This window comes from Jaculus jaculus, chromosome 10 (genome assembly GCF_020740685.1).
Source record: "Jaculus jaculus isolate mJacJac1 chromosome 10, mJacJac1.mat.Y.cur, whole genome shotgun sequence".
NCBI lineage: Eukaryota > Metazoa > Chordata > Mammalia > Rodentia > Dipodidae > Jaculus > Jaculus jaculus.
Window position 1 is genome coordinate 1167951 of NC_059111.1, and position 15531 is coordinate 1183481.

At 46.5% G+C, this 15531-nt stretch overlaps 1 protein-coding gene across 2 annotated transcripts in view; it reads right to left on the reverse strand.

The window, feature by feature from the left end:
- The window catches only part of Myo5c (myosin VC), a 92154-nt gene extending 80297 nt beyond the window's left edge, over positions 1-11857 (reverse strand). For both annotated transcript variants that reach the window (XM_045161098.1, XM_004662479.2), the window contains exon 1: positions 11815-11857. In XM_045161098.1, the coding sequence (XP_045017033.1) occupies positions 11815-11841 (27 nt within the window). In that variant the 5' untranslated portion in view covers positions 11842-11857. The remainder of the gene's footprint in view (positions 1-11814) is intronic.
- Between the last annotated feature and the right edge of the window lie 3674 nt (positions 11858-15531).

Sequence of the window (15531 nt, forward strand, 5' to 3'; positions counted from 1 at the left end):
GGGTGGTTAAGGCACTTGCCTGCAAAGCCAAAGGACCCAGGTTCAGTTCCCCAGGACCCATGTAAGTCAGATGCACAAGGGGGTGCCTACATCTGGAGTTTGTTTGCAGTGGCTGGAGGCCCTGGTGCGCCCATTCTATCTCACTCTCTCTCTTTCTGCTTCTCTCTCTCTATCAAATAAATACATACATAAGTAAAATATAAAAAAAATTAAAATCTGCAAGAGATTGTTGGAGGAAATAAAAACAAAGAATAAAGCAAAGTCCAGGGCACCCGTACTAGTGCACTAGTAAGACAGTGTTGGATAAGGAGTGCATTTACCACTTAGCACATACTGGTGGACAGTTGAATACCAACCATCTCCACCATAAGTTATTTGAGTTGCTTTAGTCTTTGAAAAGAGGGAGGCAGGAAGGGAGGGAGGGAGGAGAAAGAATGAATATGGACGGCTGACCCAAAGGCAATGACACAGCCCTGCATGCAGTGTGGACAGAGCCTCCCACACACAGACACACCTCTTTGACATATCCACACCCACCACTCCCATGTACACACACACACACACACACACACACACACGCACACACACACCATTGTCATGGCTACACAGTTTCTACCTCAGGTCTGCTAGTAGAAATGTTTGTTGATAACCTCATGAATCACAAATTATTAAAATGCAATATCCAAATTTATCATGAATTGGTCATGATAAAATTTCAGGGCTAAAGAGATTCTCGTAACAATCGATTCCAAGTTTTCTGTCAAAGTTTTTACCTGTTTCACACAGTGGGGCACTGTGTGAAAGTACAGGCATTCAATAGGAAGCCCAGCTGGCCCCTGAATCTGAGGTCACTGAGGTCCTTCCTTAGGGGAGCCTGGGGCTCTGACAGCTACTGTCAAATCACGGAGCCAGCCAATCCTTTCATTTTACTGATGCCTCAACCCAAGCCTGGATGGGTAGGAACTCCCCAACACCACATAGTCTCAAAAGGCCAGGACATCAGTCCAGCAAGGCCTGTGACTCAGGGTTTGAATCTGAGTGTGGCCCTGAGTATTACCCAGCAAGCTCTCCACCTGGTAGCCCAGTATTCTCCTAGTGGGTTTTGGATTTATTTCCCCAACAGCAGTATTCAATGGGAGGCAGTGTTACGATGCACGTGACCACTGGCTTCTTCCTTCAGCAGCCAGGCATCCCCCGGCAGCTGTACCTGCTGGTCTTGTTGCCTCTGCCACCATATGCTGCCAGGCTTCTTGAGCCCTGAAGCCCAGCCTGCTAAGTAAACACATAAAGTTTACTCAGTTCCAGGGACGTTCCACCATTGGTCCCTTCCTCCCTCCCTCCTTCCTTCCTTACATTCCTCTACCCACAAGGCAATGCACTAAGCTGGAGTGAGAGCCAGCTTTGTAGCATTTAGACAAATACACACAGGCTGAGCAAACAGTGTGACCAGCCCTCACATGACCCTGTGTGCTTCCCTCCTGTGAGGTAGGAGTCTCTGCCTTGGGATGGTGAGGTGTGGCCCCTGCCTAAGGGTCTTCTGGCATTCATTAGACTGATGTGGAACATGGGGTTGGCAGACGTGTCCTTCGGGAAGACACTTTCTGGACTGGGGGTCCTCATGCTCAGCTCAGCTGGGCTGACAGGCAATGCCACTCCTCTTTTTCTTCCTCTCCTCACTCATTCCTTGCAGCCTCCTTTCCTGGGATCTGTCTCCTCACAGAGGTGTGTGTCCATGTTCTTCCTGGCTTCTTTGTAACAAACTCTACAAAGTACCATCTCCTTCCCTGGTCTCCACAACTGCACCTGCTCCTGAGTCTGAGTCACAGCCCAAATTTAATGGTAGAACCCTAGACTTCATCTCCAGTGCCTCTCACAGGCTGGTCCTGAAGTCCTGGGAGCCTTGTGGGTAACTAGTTCAAGTGAGAATATAGGCTTTCTCAGCACCCTGGCCCTCAGTCAGGACCCCGGGGAAGTGCTGGTCTCTCCTCCAGGGCTCTGCCTCAGCAAGTGATTCTGATTCTCAGGCATGGCAAAGCTTGTGACCACCACCCCATAGCCATCATCCACCAGCCCTCTCCAGTCTTCCACATCTACAGCCAGCTATGTGCAGACAGATGCCCTCACCCACAGTTATCAGTGTCCATGGGTGCGGCCCTATAAGAAGAAAGATGCAAGTCTCCCCCAAGGATTCTGATATGATAGCCAGACAGGCCTGAGAGCCACACCCAAGCTGAGTCTCCTACTCAGACCACACACCTTTGCCAGTCCACCCATTGTCTGTGGCCACTCCAAATCACTAGAACTTTCTAAACACTGCAAGTCTTCCCTAGCTCTCAGCCTTTGACTTCTGTTTCTCCTATCCCCAATCCTACCCATCCTCCCTGATTTAGGGCCTAAAGCCCCCTGCTCAGAAATTCAAATGCCCACACTCCCTTTGCACCATCTACAAACTACACTTTCTATTTTGGACTCTTGAACCCTTAAAAGTTTTTAAAAATTCTTTTAAATTCTACTTTTATTTTCATGTGATAAGTTTACTCTTGTAATTTCTAGCCTCTTCCATGTATCCTTCTCTTCTTTTTCTTCTTTCTCCTCTCTTCCCTTCCCTTCTCTCTCTCTCTCTCTTTGAGACAGGGTTTCTCTCTGGCCAAGGCTGGCCTTGAACTCACAATGATCCTTCTACCTTAGCTTCCTGAGTGCTGGGATTAAAGACATGCACCCTCACACCTGGCCCATAAGGTCTATTTCATATTGCTAACAATTTCATTTTAACTTTTCCAGTGTGTATAGATTTCTCTCATTTTTCCTGACATTTAGCCACACTTTATCTTCACTTGCTGTCTTTACTGTCTTTTTAAAACTTGACACTTTTCATACATGTACACATTTTAATTTGATTACAATCCCTCCTGGTACTTTCTCTGGCCCCCATCCTGTTTTTATTTTAAACTTTTTGAAACTACTCATAGTTAATAAAATGGGTAAATCTAATTTTCTAGACTTAATGTTAATTGGAGAGTCTGTTTTGAACAGCCAATTGGAAAAAAAATTAAGGTACACTTTGTCCTTTTTTAGACAGGGACTCTGGGCTGCAAGTCTTCAAGACATTCCCCAACGTTGCACATTAGGGTTCAGCAGTGCTTTGAAGATACTTGTGAGTTCCTCACGTCTATGGCCATGCCACCGATGCCACACCCAATCTCATCCATGAGTTCATCATGCCTTAAAAATGAAAAAGTGAATGACTATGACTTGTGAACCTGTGTCCAATGATTGAGAGATGCATGCCCCAAAGCGCCACTCCTCAACCCATCCAATATCCAGGGTGAAAACCATGAAACACCCACATCTCACATTAGCAGATGAAATGATTAGTGAGCTGGAGATGACAAGGACTTCAGAAGGTTTGATGAGATATAGAAAATGTGGCAATAGATAACAAGATGGGAAATATAACATGAATGTCAAACCCAGGTGTTTAGGTACCCCAAATTAGCTGTACTATTATACCATCAATATTAAAAATAACTTATATGATGGAGAATGGAGTTTCAAAGGGGAAAGTGGGGGAGAGAGGATATTACCATGGGGTATTTTTTATAATCATGGAAGTTCTTAATAAAAATTTGGAAGAAAAAAAAGATAAAAGGGAAAAAATAATTTTATTATTTATTTTTGGTTTTTGAAACAGGGTCTCATGTAGTCCAAGCTGGCCTTGAACTCAGCATGTAGGTGAGGACGATCCTGAACTCCTGATCCTCTTGTCTCCACCTCCCGAGCGCTGAGATTACACGTGAGCACCAACACTGGCTCCAGCTCATCTTTACTAAGCCTATGCATCAGCTATTGTGCGAAGAGTTTTACACGGATTCCTTAGTCCTCATACCGACTTCAACCAGGATGTGGGTTCTGGAGATCTGAACTGAGGTCCTCACGCTTACATGGCAAGTACGTTGCTGACGGAGCCATCTCCCCAGCCCCTAAAGCAACAATTCAAATGGTCTCTTGCTATCCTATTACTTGTTTTTCTATGTCCCTGGATATTGGAGTTGGTTTGATTTTAGTTATTACAAGGAGTAATATGACAAATTAGCAGATGCAGGAAAGTAGCTAGGAGGTAAATGACTTCCCATGAGTCCTCAGTGTAGGGAAAAGACCAGAGTCCTTGAAGAGGATGATGATGATAAAGATGTGTGGCCCACAGTAAGCTAGAAAAGAAATATAAAGGGAAGAGAAAGGAAGGGAAGGGGGTACTTAATAGGATGGTATTGTATATATGTAAGTAGAAGAATAGATTAATGGGAGTGAAAAGGCCCAAAATGAGGTCTGGGGAAGAGATTGAGTAAAGGAAAGGTGGAGGGACAGCTAATCAAAATCTAAGAGGATATAAATAAAACATATGTAATCCTACTTTTTTGGACAATGGAATACTCAGGAGCCATAGATTGTTGCTAGAAAATTTTCAGTGCCAGGGATGGGATATCTTCCAGTGAGTTGTTGGCCAGGGAGATCCCTGATGCCCCCAAAACATTATAGGCCATTGCTGAGGCCCTTGGCTTCCCACCAGGAATAGATGGTAAGACCCTATTGCTGAAGACTCCATATACTTGGGCTGCAAGGCCACAGAAATCCTGCTGGAACTGAACTGATAACCTCCTCCATGTAGACCAGCTGACAGAAAGCTAGAAGAAGCCATTTTGCATGCAGTTCAATGGGAGAAAGAGAAATCACCAGTGAAGATACTCATCAGTGGACACTGCAAGCCTTATAATTGGCCAGCCAGGCCAAATGAGCCAACGGGTGCAATAGTGGCCTGTCTGTTATGGGGGAAACCAACTGCCCTCTAATTGGACTGGAGGCCCACTCCATGTCCCACTCCTCACAGTGCCTGACACTACCTGCATAAGACCATCGTAAGAGGAGGAAAAGATCATGACATCAAAAGTAAAAGAGAGACTGATTGAGATGGGGAGGGGGTATGATGGAGAGTGGAGTTTCAAAGGGGTAAGTGGGGGGAGGGAGGGTATTACCATGGGGTATTTTTTATAATCATGGAAGTTGTTAATAATAAAAAAAGATGTGTGGCCCAGGTATTAAAACACGGGTTTTGAATCCTGGGTCTCTCACATCTTTCTTCACCTCAATCATTTGTAGAACTGGGCTCTCAATATTTAACATACAAAACTGTTTATTCAGATTCAGTGAGAGAAGGGTCTGAGATGTCATCTGGCATATGAGAATAAATTTTATCAAGAGTACAAGTAAGGGGCTAGAAAAATGGCTCAGCAGTAAAAGATATTTTCTTGCAAAGCTTGCCAGCCCAGGTTTGATTCCCAACTGCCCACATCAGCTAGACATAAAGTGAATCAAGTATCTGACATTGTTTTATAAAAGTAAGAGGCAGGCTGGAGAGATGGCTTAGTGGTTAAGGTGCATGCCTACAAAACTAAAGGGCCTCAGTTCGATTCCTCAAGACCCACATAAGCCAGATGCACAAGGAGGCGCATGCATCTGGAGTTCATTTGCAGTGGCTAGAAGCCCTAGTGCACCCATTCTCTCTCTCTCACTCTGCCTCTTTCCCTCTCTCAAATAAACAAATAAAAGTAAAAAATTTTAAAAGTAAAAGTAAGAGGCCCTGGAGTACACACATGCAAATAAAAATAATTTTTTAAGGTGTTGCTGGAGAGATAGCTTAGTGGTTAAGGTGCTTACCTGCAAAGCCAAAGGACTCAGGTTTTATTCCCCAGGACCCACATAAGCCAGAGGCACAAGGGGGTACATGCATAGCTGAAGGCCCTGGTGTGCCCATTCATTCTCTCTCTCTCAAATAAATAAAAATAAAATAACTAAATATCTATCTATTTTGCCAGGCACACACCTTGAATCCCAGTGCTTGGGAGGCAGAGGCAGGAGGATCGCTATGAGTTTGAGGCCAGTCTGAGAGACTACATAGTGAATCCCAGGTCAGCCTGGACTAGAGTGAGATTCTACCATGGAAAATAATAATAATAATTGTTTTAAAAGGAGTACCAGACAAAACTGATATTGATGCCATCATCTTCATGTTTATAGATTTGTTGTTAAGCAGAAAGATCCGCTCATACACACGTATACACAGCCAGTATTAAGAAGCCCCACTGCTTCTTTTTGTTCACAAGGTCTTGGTCAGTGAAGAGGCATAGAGTTGATGGACATTAACTAGCAACATGGAAGGTGCTAGATGGAAGGCTGGCTACAGACTACTCAGAGGAAGCCTACTCAGATGGAATCTGAAAAGTGGGGATGCTTATGGTCGAAGCAGTATACCAAGGCAGTGGTGATGCTGAGGCAAAGCCATGCCAAAATACTGAGAAAGGCAAGCTCTGTGGGGCTGGGGGTTGGGGGCTGGGAGGGGGTGAAGAAGCCAGATTTTATGACTGGGCAGGAGCCTTTGAAAGAGACGGGAGCCTCTGAAGTTTTACCAAGAGAGGTTTCAAGTAGCGTAATCATTGCTCTGAACATTTCTAAGGTTCCCTGCCAAGTAGCTTTAGAAGAGAGAAGGGTCATTTTACACTTCCATAGCTTCTCTCAGAAGATCCCCTCTTCCCTCCCAGAGCCTCTGCTGCGGGGACTCCCTAGCCCTCCTGCCACCTGTTGTACCAGCTTCTTCTCTCCACCCGGACCCAGGCACTCCTGGTCCTGCCCTCGGCCCTCTTCTCTCTCTTGTAGAGAGGCCCTCCTGCCTTGGCTTCAGTAACCATGCTTGAACAGAGGACTCCCAGCCCTGGCCCAACCTCTTCCCTCCTGACTCCCTAGAATACCTCCTTCTGGAAGTCCCCCCATCATTTCAACAGCTACGTGAATTTAAAAAAAAAGTGCTCTAATGCCAGCCATATGCACCATGCTCTCAACCTCAGACTGGTGTCCTTGTGATTCCTGGCATGTCCCTCCCTCACTGTCACATCCCAAGCCAACATCTCCTTCTTACTTGCTTTCACTATCTCCATATCCAGGACTGCAGCTTGAATTTCCTGTTTTTTTCTTTTTGAAAAAAAATCAATTTTTAATTTAAATTTTTAAAATTTATTTTATTTGTTTGAGAGATGTAGAGAGAGAAAGAGGCAGATAGACGGAGAGAGACTGGGCATGTCAGGGCCTTCAGCCGCTGCAAATGAACTCCAGACACATACGCCACCTTGTGCATCGGGCTTAGGTAGGCCCTAGGGAATCGAACCTGGGTCCTTTAGTTTTACAGGCAAGTGTCTTAACCACTAAGCCATCACTCCAGTCATTGAATTTCTTCCTAGCAAGTTGGGATAACCTGACAGTACAGCTACTTGACCCCAGCTCAATCACAAGAGCACTGCAGGCATGTCTAGCCTCCTAAACACTGACCTGATCCTGCCATTCTCACACAAATCCTCCACCTACTAGAAACCCCTGAGTCAGCTCTGGCGGCTAGGACCCTCCCTCCTCAGCTCTGTCTCCCACCACACAAAGAACAAAATGGAGACATGATATCTCCCACTTCTTAGCAACACACACACACACACACGCACTGGGCTGGAGAAATGGTCTAGTGGTTAAGGAGCTTTCCTGCAAAGCCAAAGGACCCAGGTTCAATCCCCCAGGACCCACAGAAGCCAGATGCACAAGGTGCATGTGTCTGGAGTTCATTTTGCAGTGGCTAAAGACCCTGGTGCACCCATTTTCTCTCTCTCTCTGCCTCTTTCTCTATCTCTCTCAAATAGGCAAATAAAATTAAAAAAAAGAAACATAATAAAAATGCCTCAAGGTCTGGAGAGATGGCTCAGTAGTTTTTTGCTTGCTTGCAAAGTCTAATGATCTGGGCCCAGTGCCCCAGTATCCACATAAAGCCAGATGCACAAAGTGGTACATGCATCTGGAGTCAGTTTGCAATGGCTAAAGGCCTTGGCACACCCATTCATTCTCCCTCTCCCTCTGTGCTTGCAAATAAATTTTTAAAAAAATGAAATAGATGAAAAACATTTTTAATGCTTTAGGGGGTAAAACAACACTAACACACACACATCTTTCTGTGTTTCCTAATTGATAAAAGATGACATGCCTGTTTTGGGGTGGGTAGAACAATAGACATGTAGGAACTGACTACCATGTTAGAATCTCAGAACGGACAACCCACCATCCCACTGATGTAAGTCTAGAAGCAAAAATGGATTTCAGGCATGAGCTCTACCTGTGTGCTGGGGACTCAGGACCATCCACTAGACTGCTGGGGAGAGGAGTGGGGGAAGTAGAAGGGCAAGGGAGGTCTAGATCATGAGTCAGTTTAAGAATAAAACTATCAGGGCTGGAGAGATGTCTTAGCAGTTTAGCGCTTGCCTGTGAAGCCTAAGAACCTGGTTCAAGGCTCGATTCCCCAGGACCCACGTTAGCCAGATGCACAAGGGGGCGCACGTGTCTGGAGTTTATTTGCAGTGGCTGGAGGCCCTGCCGTGCCCATTTTTCTCTCTCTCTTTCTCTGCCTCTTTTTCTCTCTGTTGTTCTCAAATAAATAAAAAATAAACAAAAACTATAAAAAAAGAATAAAACTATCAAAGCCAGCTTTCTCCCAGTCAGGTGGCTTTACAAGTGAGGAAGTCTACCACCTCCAGAACTGACAAACCAGGGCTGGAGGACCAATCTGGAAAGGAGCTGGCACCCTAAGAATAGTGTCTAAGTGGACTCAGGTTGGCAGACAGAGCCATCAAGACCCTTGCTGTCTCTGGGAATCTCGGACTCTGTCCACGAGATTGTCTCTGTGAAACTCTTTCCTGTAAGTTTCCCTATGCTGTGCCTGGTGTCCAGGATGCATTTAATAAATATTAAAGGTTTGAGACACAGAAAAACAGGGGTGAGCATACCTGTGCATTTTTGCTTGAGGAAAAATTGTTACTTAAAACAGGTAAATCATCAGAAATATCATCTGTCCACCAAAGATAGCTAATAAGGACAGTTTGTTCAAGAATCTTCTTTGGCTTCTAGCAATGTGGAGACTTCGAAGCACTGTTGGGTACCTAGTGGCTCACACTGTCACTGTAAAAATATTCTAATGTCAGACAAGGATATTCAAGCTCTGTTCATGTGGGCCTCTAGTTAGTGGTTTAAGTGCATTAGAGGGAAGTCCTGTTTTGTTTGATTTGTACTTGTTCTGTCATTAACTAAAGCAGAAGATAAAAGCTTGTTTAAGCTACTGAAGGATAATTATTTACACTGACCTTTTACTACATATCTGCAGCCAAAGTGCCTTGTAAAAATTAAGTCAGGAGGCTGGGGAGATGGCTCAGTCAGTAAAGCATGAGGACAGGAGTTCAGATCCTCAGCCCCCATGAAGAGCAGCAGGCGTGGCAATCTCCCAGAAGGCAGACAGAGAATCCCTGGGGCAAGCTAGCTAGCCAGACTCACTGGACTGATGAGCTCTGGGCTCAAGGGATGGACCCTGCCTCAGTAGAGGGGGAGTCTGAGGAAGACATCTGACATCAACCTCTGCCCCACAGCTCCCCATGCATGCATGCATACCCACACTCTTGTACCCCTGCACAAACACACATGCACACTACATACACAAGCAAAAAATCAAAATTATGTTAGGAAGCCAGGCATGGTTACAAATGTATGTGATCACGGCACTCTGGATGCTGAGGCAGGAGGATCTTCATGAGTGCAAAGTCAAGACTGGGCTAGCCAGGGATCCACAGCAAGACCTTGTCTCAAAAAAGTAAAACAAGAGGTTGGTGAGATGGTTTAGTGGTTAAGGTGCTTGCCTAAAAGCCTACCGACTAGGATTTGAGTCCCCACTGCCTGTGCAAAGCCAGATGCACAAAGTGGTGCATGTATCTAAAGTTTGTTTTTAGGGCTGGAGAGATGGCTTAGCGGTTAAGCGCTTGCCTGTGAAGCCTAAGGACCCCGGTTCGAGGCTCGGTTCCCCAGGTCCCACGTTAGCCAGATGCACAAGGGGGCGCACGCGTCTGGAGTTCGTTTGCAGAGGCTGGAAGCCCTGCCGCACCCATTCTCTCTCTCTCCCCCTATCTGTCTTTCTCTCTGTGTCTGTCGCTCTCAAATAAATAAATAAAAGTTAAAGTTTGTTTTTAGCAGCTACAGGCCCTGGCACATCCACCACTCTCTGCTTGCAAATAAATAATTAAAACAAAACAAAACAACAACTCCAAAATTAAGCTAGGGCGTATTTAGGGAGAAATGGGCAGGAGATGGATTCTACTTTAATCTATCTAATGTTGAAGGAGTCCAAATTTCCTCCACCCAGGTGTAGGAGAATCCATTAAAAAATATTTTAGGGAGCCCTAGGGGTGTAACATCTGCTGATGTCTGGAAAAATGTATATACTATGCTTATCAAACTACCTAGTAAGCACTTCTCTTAATATTTATACCCTCATATTAATGCTACTCTCACTTTGGGTAGAGAATCTTCTCCTTTCAGATGGCAGTGACCTTGGGATGACTCAGAAGGTATCATAGTGCTAGAAAGAAGTGACTGCAGTACTGAGTAACATCTCGATCATACCTTCCAAGGCTCAGGGTCTAATGCGGAAGAAGTGGAGGAAAGAATGTAAGAGCCAAAGGAAGGGTAGGACTCCTTACAACGTGCTCCCTCCAGACATAAAATGGACTGGATATCCATGACCTCATAGTGCCTGACACTACCTACACAAGACCATCATAAGAGGAGGGAAAGATCACAACATCAAAATAAAAGACAGACTGAGTGAGATGGGGAGGGGATATGATGGAGAATGGAATTCCAAAGGGGAAAGGGGGGGAGGGTATTACCATGGGATTTTTTTTTTATAATCATGGAAAATTTTAATAAAAATTGAAAGAAAAAGAAACAAAAAAATATTTTAGGGCTGGGGAGGTGGCTTGGTGGTTAAGGCGCACGCCTGGGCAGCCTAAGGACCCAGGCTCCATTCTTCAGGACCCATGTAAGCCAGATACACATGGTGGCACATGCATCTGGAGTTCGTCTGCAGTGGCAAGAGGCCTTGGTGTGCCCATTCTCACTCTCTCTTTCCTTCTCTCTGTCTCTAACAAATAGATTAAAAAAAAAAAACTAAAACAATTTTTTTGAAAACTTTTTCAAAAGCGCCAATGTTAGCTGGGCATGGTGGCGCACGCCTTTAATTCCAGGAGGCAGAGGTAGGGGGATTATGGAGAGTTCGAGGCCACCCTGAGACTACAAGGTGAATTCCAGGTCAGCCTGGGCTACAGGGAGACCCTGCCTCGAAAAACCAAAAAGCAACAACAACAAAAATAGCGCCAATGTTTTCACATATTAGGAATCATCGCTCAAGCCCTGGACCCTGAGTTTCTGTGGCCGTCCGTGTGACTGGCGGGGATCTTTGGGGCCCCAGGTGGCTCCCAGGAGTGCGTCCCAAAGTCAGGCAGCCTGAGGTGCTGCGGGAACAGAAAGCACCTTGCAAACGCCAGTGACCAGCCTGTGTGCGTGCCAGGGACAAGACCTTGGGCTGCCGGGCGAACTCAGCCACCGCGACAGGTGTTGGGCCGGGGCAGCTTCAGGTGCGTCCCAGGTGAGTTTCCCTGCACCGGGAGCGCACGGAAGGCCCGGAGCGTTGGCCCGCGTGGGAGTGGGTCACCAAGGGGCCCTAGTGGACCGGGAAGATCCGAGGAGCTCGGCTGAGCTCCGCGGTCCCAAGCGAAACTCGGATTCCACAGGTGGCGAGGAGGAAGGGCCGCGAGCCGGTCTGCCTCAGTCCCTCCCTCCCTACCCCAGGGGCTAGGATCGCGCCGGGGGGCAGGTGTGGCCCGGGCGGCCGGCGCACCTCCAGCCTCCTACCTGCGCGTAGAGCTCGGCCACCGCCATGGGCGCGGGCGCGGGCCCGAGCTCCGGCCTCCCGCGGGATCCGCGCGCACTGCGAACTCACCGCCGGACCTCGCGCCCAGAACGTCCGAGCGGGGCCGCGCTCGCCGCCGGGGCGGCCTCCGGGGCAGGGGCGCCGGGCCGGGTTGGTCCTCGCCGCGCGGCCCGCGCTGCCATTGGCCGGCCCTGCGAGCCGGCCCGCGAGTCCGCCCGGCCACCGCCTTCGCGCTCCACCCTCCGGGCTCAGAGTGACCCCAAGGGTCCAACAAGAGACCCACATTCAAAATCAAACAAAACAATGAGCCATTGTCCTTTCGTGAGAATTTTATAGGCAATAGAAAGTAAGATACTTAAACACCAGTGAAAATGTACCCAGAGATTACACTAATTAAAAAATACGTTTGATCTTCGCGGAGAACATGCTTAAGTTTTCCCCCAAGGGCATAAAAACGTCTGAAAAAAATGAGAAACTTGCCATTTGCATGGGCGGGAGTATTTAGCCTTTTAAAATTGCCAGTTCTACCCAAAGTAAGATATAGATAGTCTGATACACTGGATGAAAATGCCAGGCAGAACTTTTTTTCTTTCTGTTTTTATTTTATTTTTGAGGTAAGGTCTCACTCTAGCCCAGGCTGACCTGGAATTCACTATGTAGCGTCAGGGTGACCTCGAACCCACGGCGATCCTCCTACCTCTGCCACCCAAGTGCTAGGATTAAAGGCATGCGCCACAATGTCCGGCTAGAACCTTCGTACAATACTGTTTTGGGTGATTGAACCTAGGGCTTTGTGTATGGTAGGCAAACACTTTACCACTGAGCTACATGTGCAATGATTTTACATCTTTTTTTATATAATTTTTACTATATATATATATTCATTTATTTGAGAGCGACAGACAGAGAGAAAGACAGATAGAGGAAGAGCGAGAGAATGGGCGCGCCAGGGCTTCCAGCCACTGCAAACGAACTCCAGACGCGTGCGCCCCCTTGTGCATCTGGCTAACGTGGGACCTGGGGAATCCAGCCTCGAACTGGGGTCCTTCAGCTTCACAGGCAAGCGTTTAACCGCTAAGCCTGATTTTACATCTTATATGGAATAAAAGCCCAGGAATAGCTAAGACAATTCTCACAGCAAAGTTAGAGAGGGGCTGGAGAGATGGCTTAGTGGTTAAGTCATTTGCCTGCGAAGCCAAAGGAGCCAGGTTCAATTCAATCAAGCCAGATGTACAAGGGGCACATGCATCTGGAGTTCCTTTGCAGTGACTAGAGGCCCTGGTGTGCCCATTCTCTCTGTGTCTCTCTCTCTCTGCTTACAAATAAATAAATAAAATTTAAAACACAAGTTAGCAGAGTTGTCCCACCATATACTAAGTGGCACTAAAGCAGTGTGCTGCTTACATGAGAATGGACCAATGAATAATGGAGTCCGTACCAGAGCCCCACATTGTGTGGTAGCCTTGAGGACCACACGAGAACATTCATGCCATGGTGCCTGACAGTTCAGTTTTGAGTGTTCATTGTTTTCGTTTGATTTGCTTTTCCAAAACAAGGTCTCATTCTAGCCCAGTTTGGCCTTGAACTCACAATGATCCTCCTACCTCTGCTTCCCAAGTGCTGGGATTAAAGGTGTGCACCACCACATCCAGCAAATGTTAATTTTTTTTTTTTTTTTTTCCTAGGAAAGGTCTCACTCTAGCCAAGGCTGACCTGGGACTCATGAAGAGAATGACCTACAGATTTGGAGAGCACTTTGCTTGGCTTTCGTAAGAAGGTGATAATGGCTTCTAAAATGAAATAGGAAGTGTGCGTTCCTCTTTTTTGTAGAAGAGTTTGTGACGGATTTCTGTTATTCTTTATTTGATTAAAACCTATCAATAAAACCACCTGGGGCTGGACTTCTCTTTGTGATAAGAATCTTAATCACCTCTTCAATTTCTTTACAGATAAATCATTCTCACTTCATAGGTTATATTGGATCAAATTTCAAATCTGTTTTTCTGGGAATGTGATTACTTCATCTAATTTGGCAGTATAAAGTTATTGGTGGCACTCTTTGGCAATCCTGTAAACCCGGTGCTGTGGTGTGCAGGACCAGGGTGTCACTCAGAGTGCCCAAAGTGCAAGGTCAGGTGTTAACTGTGTGACTGAAAACTGAACCTTTCTCAAAGTTTTGTACTTGAAGTCCCTTGTTGCTTCCTTCTCGTCATGACTTGGCTTGGGAATGACACTCCCTCTTTCGTTCCTGATTTTGGTCATTTTTAACTTTTCTCTTATTGTTTGTTTAATCAGCCTGATTAAAGGTTTATTGTGTTCATATTTTCATTAATTTTTTTGCTCATTCTTTATTATTTCCTTCCTTCTGTTTGCCCTGGGTTTAGTTTGCTCTTTTGTTTTGTTTTGTTTTTCGAGGTAGGGTCTCACTGTAGCCCAGGCTGACCTGGAATTCACTCTGTCATCTCAGGGTGGCCTCGAACTCACAGCAATACTCCTACTTCTGCCTCCCGAGTGCTGGGATTAAAGGCGTGCGCCACCACACCAGCATTAATTTGCTCTTTGTATTTTTCATTGCCTTCAGGCTGTTAAGGTTAAATTTTTCTAATAAAGGCATTAAAAGCTATAAGTTTCTGGGGCTAGGGAGATGGCTCAGCAGTTAAGACTACTTACCACATGAGCATGAAGACCTGAGCAGGTATGAGTTCAATCCCCAGCACTCATATGAAAAGCTGGGCATGGCCATACCTACTTGCAACTCCACTCCTGGGGGGAGGGGGTTGGAGGGCAGAGACAGGAGTATTACTGGGCTTGCTGGCTGGCCAGTCTGGCCAGAAAAACAGCAGCTCCAGGTTCAGTGAGAGACTCTGTTTCAAGGGAGAGTAAGAGAGGAGGAAGCTGGACGTCTCCTCTGGTCTCCATGTGTGTGCTCAGGGCTCCTGATGGCGCACGTCCACACTACACTACACGTCTGACAAAACTAAAACTGTAACTTTCCCTCAAGAACCTGACTTCGCTGCATTCCATGTTCCAGTTTTATTTTCCTTTCTTTAAGGAGTAAAGGAGGTCTTAGTTCAGGGAGCATGATGATCAATGTGTAGCGAATGACGTGTATTCCTACGTCCTTCCTGGATGGTTAACTCTTTTTCAGACTTCAGCTGTGCAATGGCCCGCTTACTTCCCTGTGCACTCGCCCTATGGATGAGATCGTGCTGGAACCTAGCAGCCTCACGCTTTCAGGAACCCATGTCTAGAGTAGGAACAGTTGCTGCCCTTCTCCCTCCCACATAAGAGAATGCATCATAGCAGACATATCTTACTTTATTCCTGTTAACAACACGCTGCCTTTCCTCTGGTGAATTCACTCCCAATTTATCCACCCTGTTCTTCTGGAGCTGATTTGAGGGTCAGTGGTGGGGTGTGGCTCAGGTGAGGCCCCACTCTCCTGGGCATGGTGACCAAGGATGGAAGGAGAACTTAAGCCGGTGACTGAGACTCCATCTGGCATGTCTTGCAGCCATGTTGAGAAAGTGTTAGGATGCAGAGCCATGGCGTGGAACGCACTGCTGAGGGGTCTGGCACCGCCTGGGGGAGAGCATGGCTAAGAATAAAAGCAAAACCAGGGGGGAGAGCAGAAATTGCTGTCATCAGTGATTGGGCATGTGGACGTGTCCTAAATTCTCGTCCATGTGCCCCAGAAA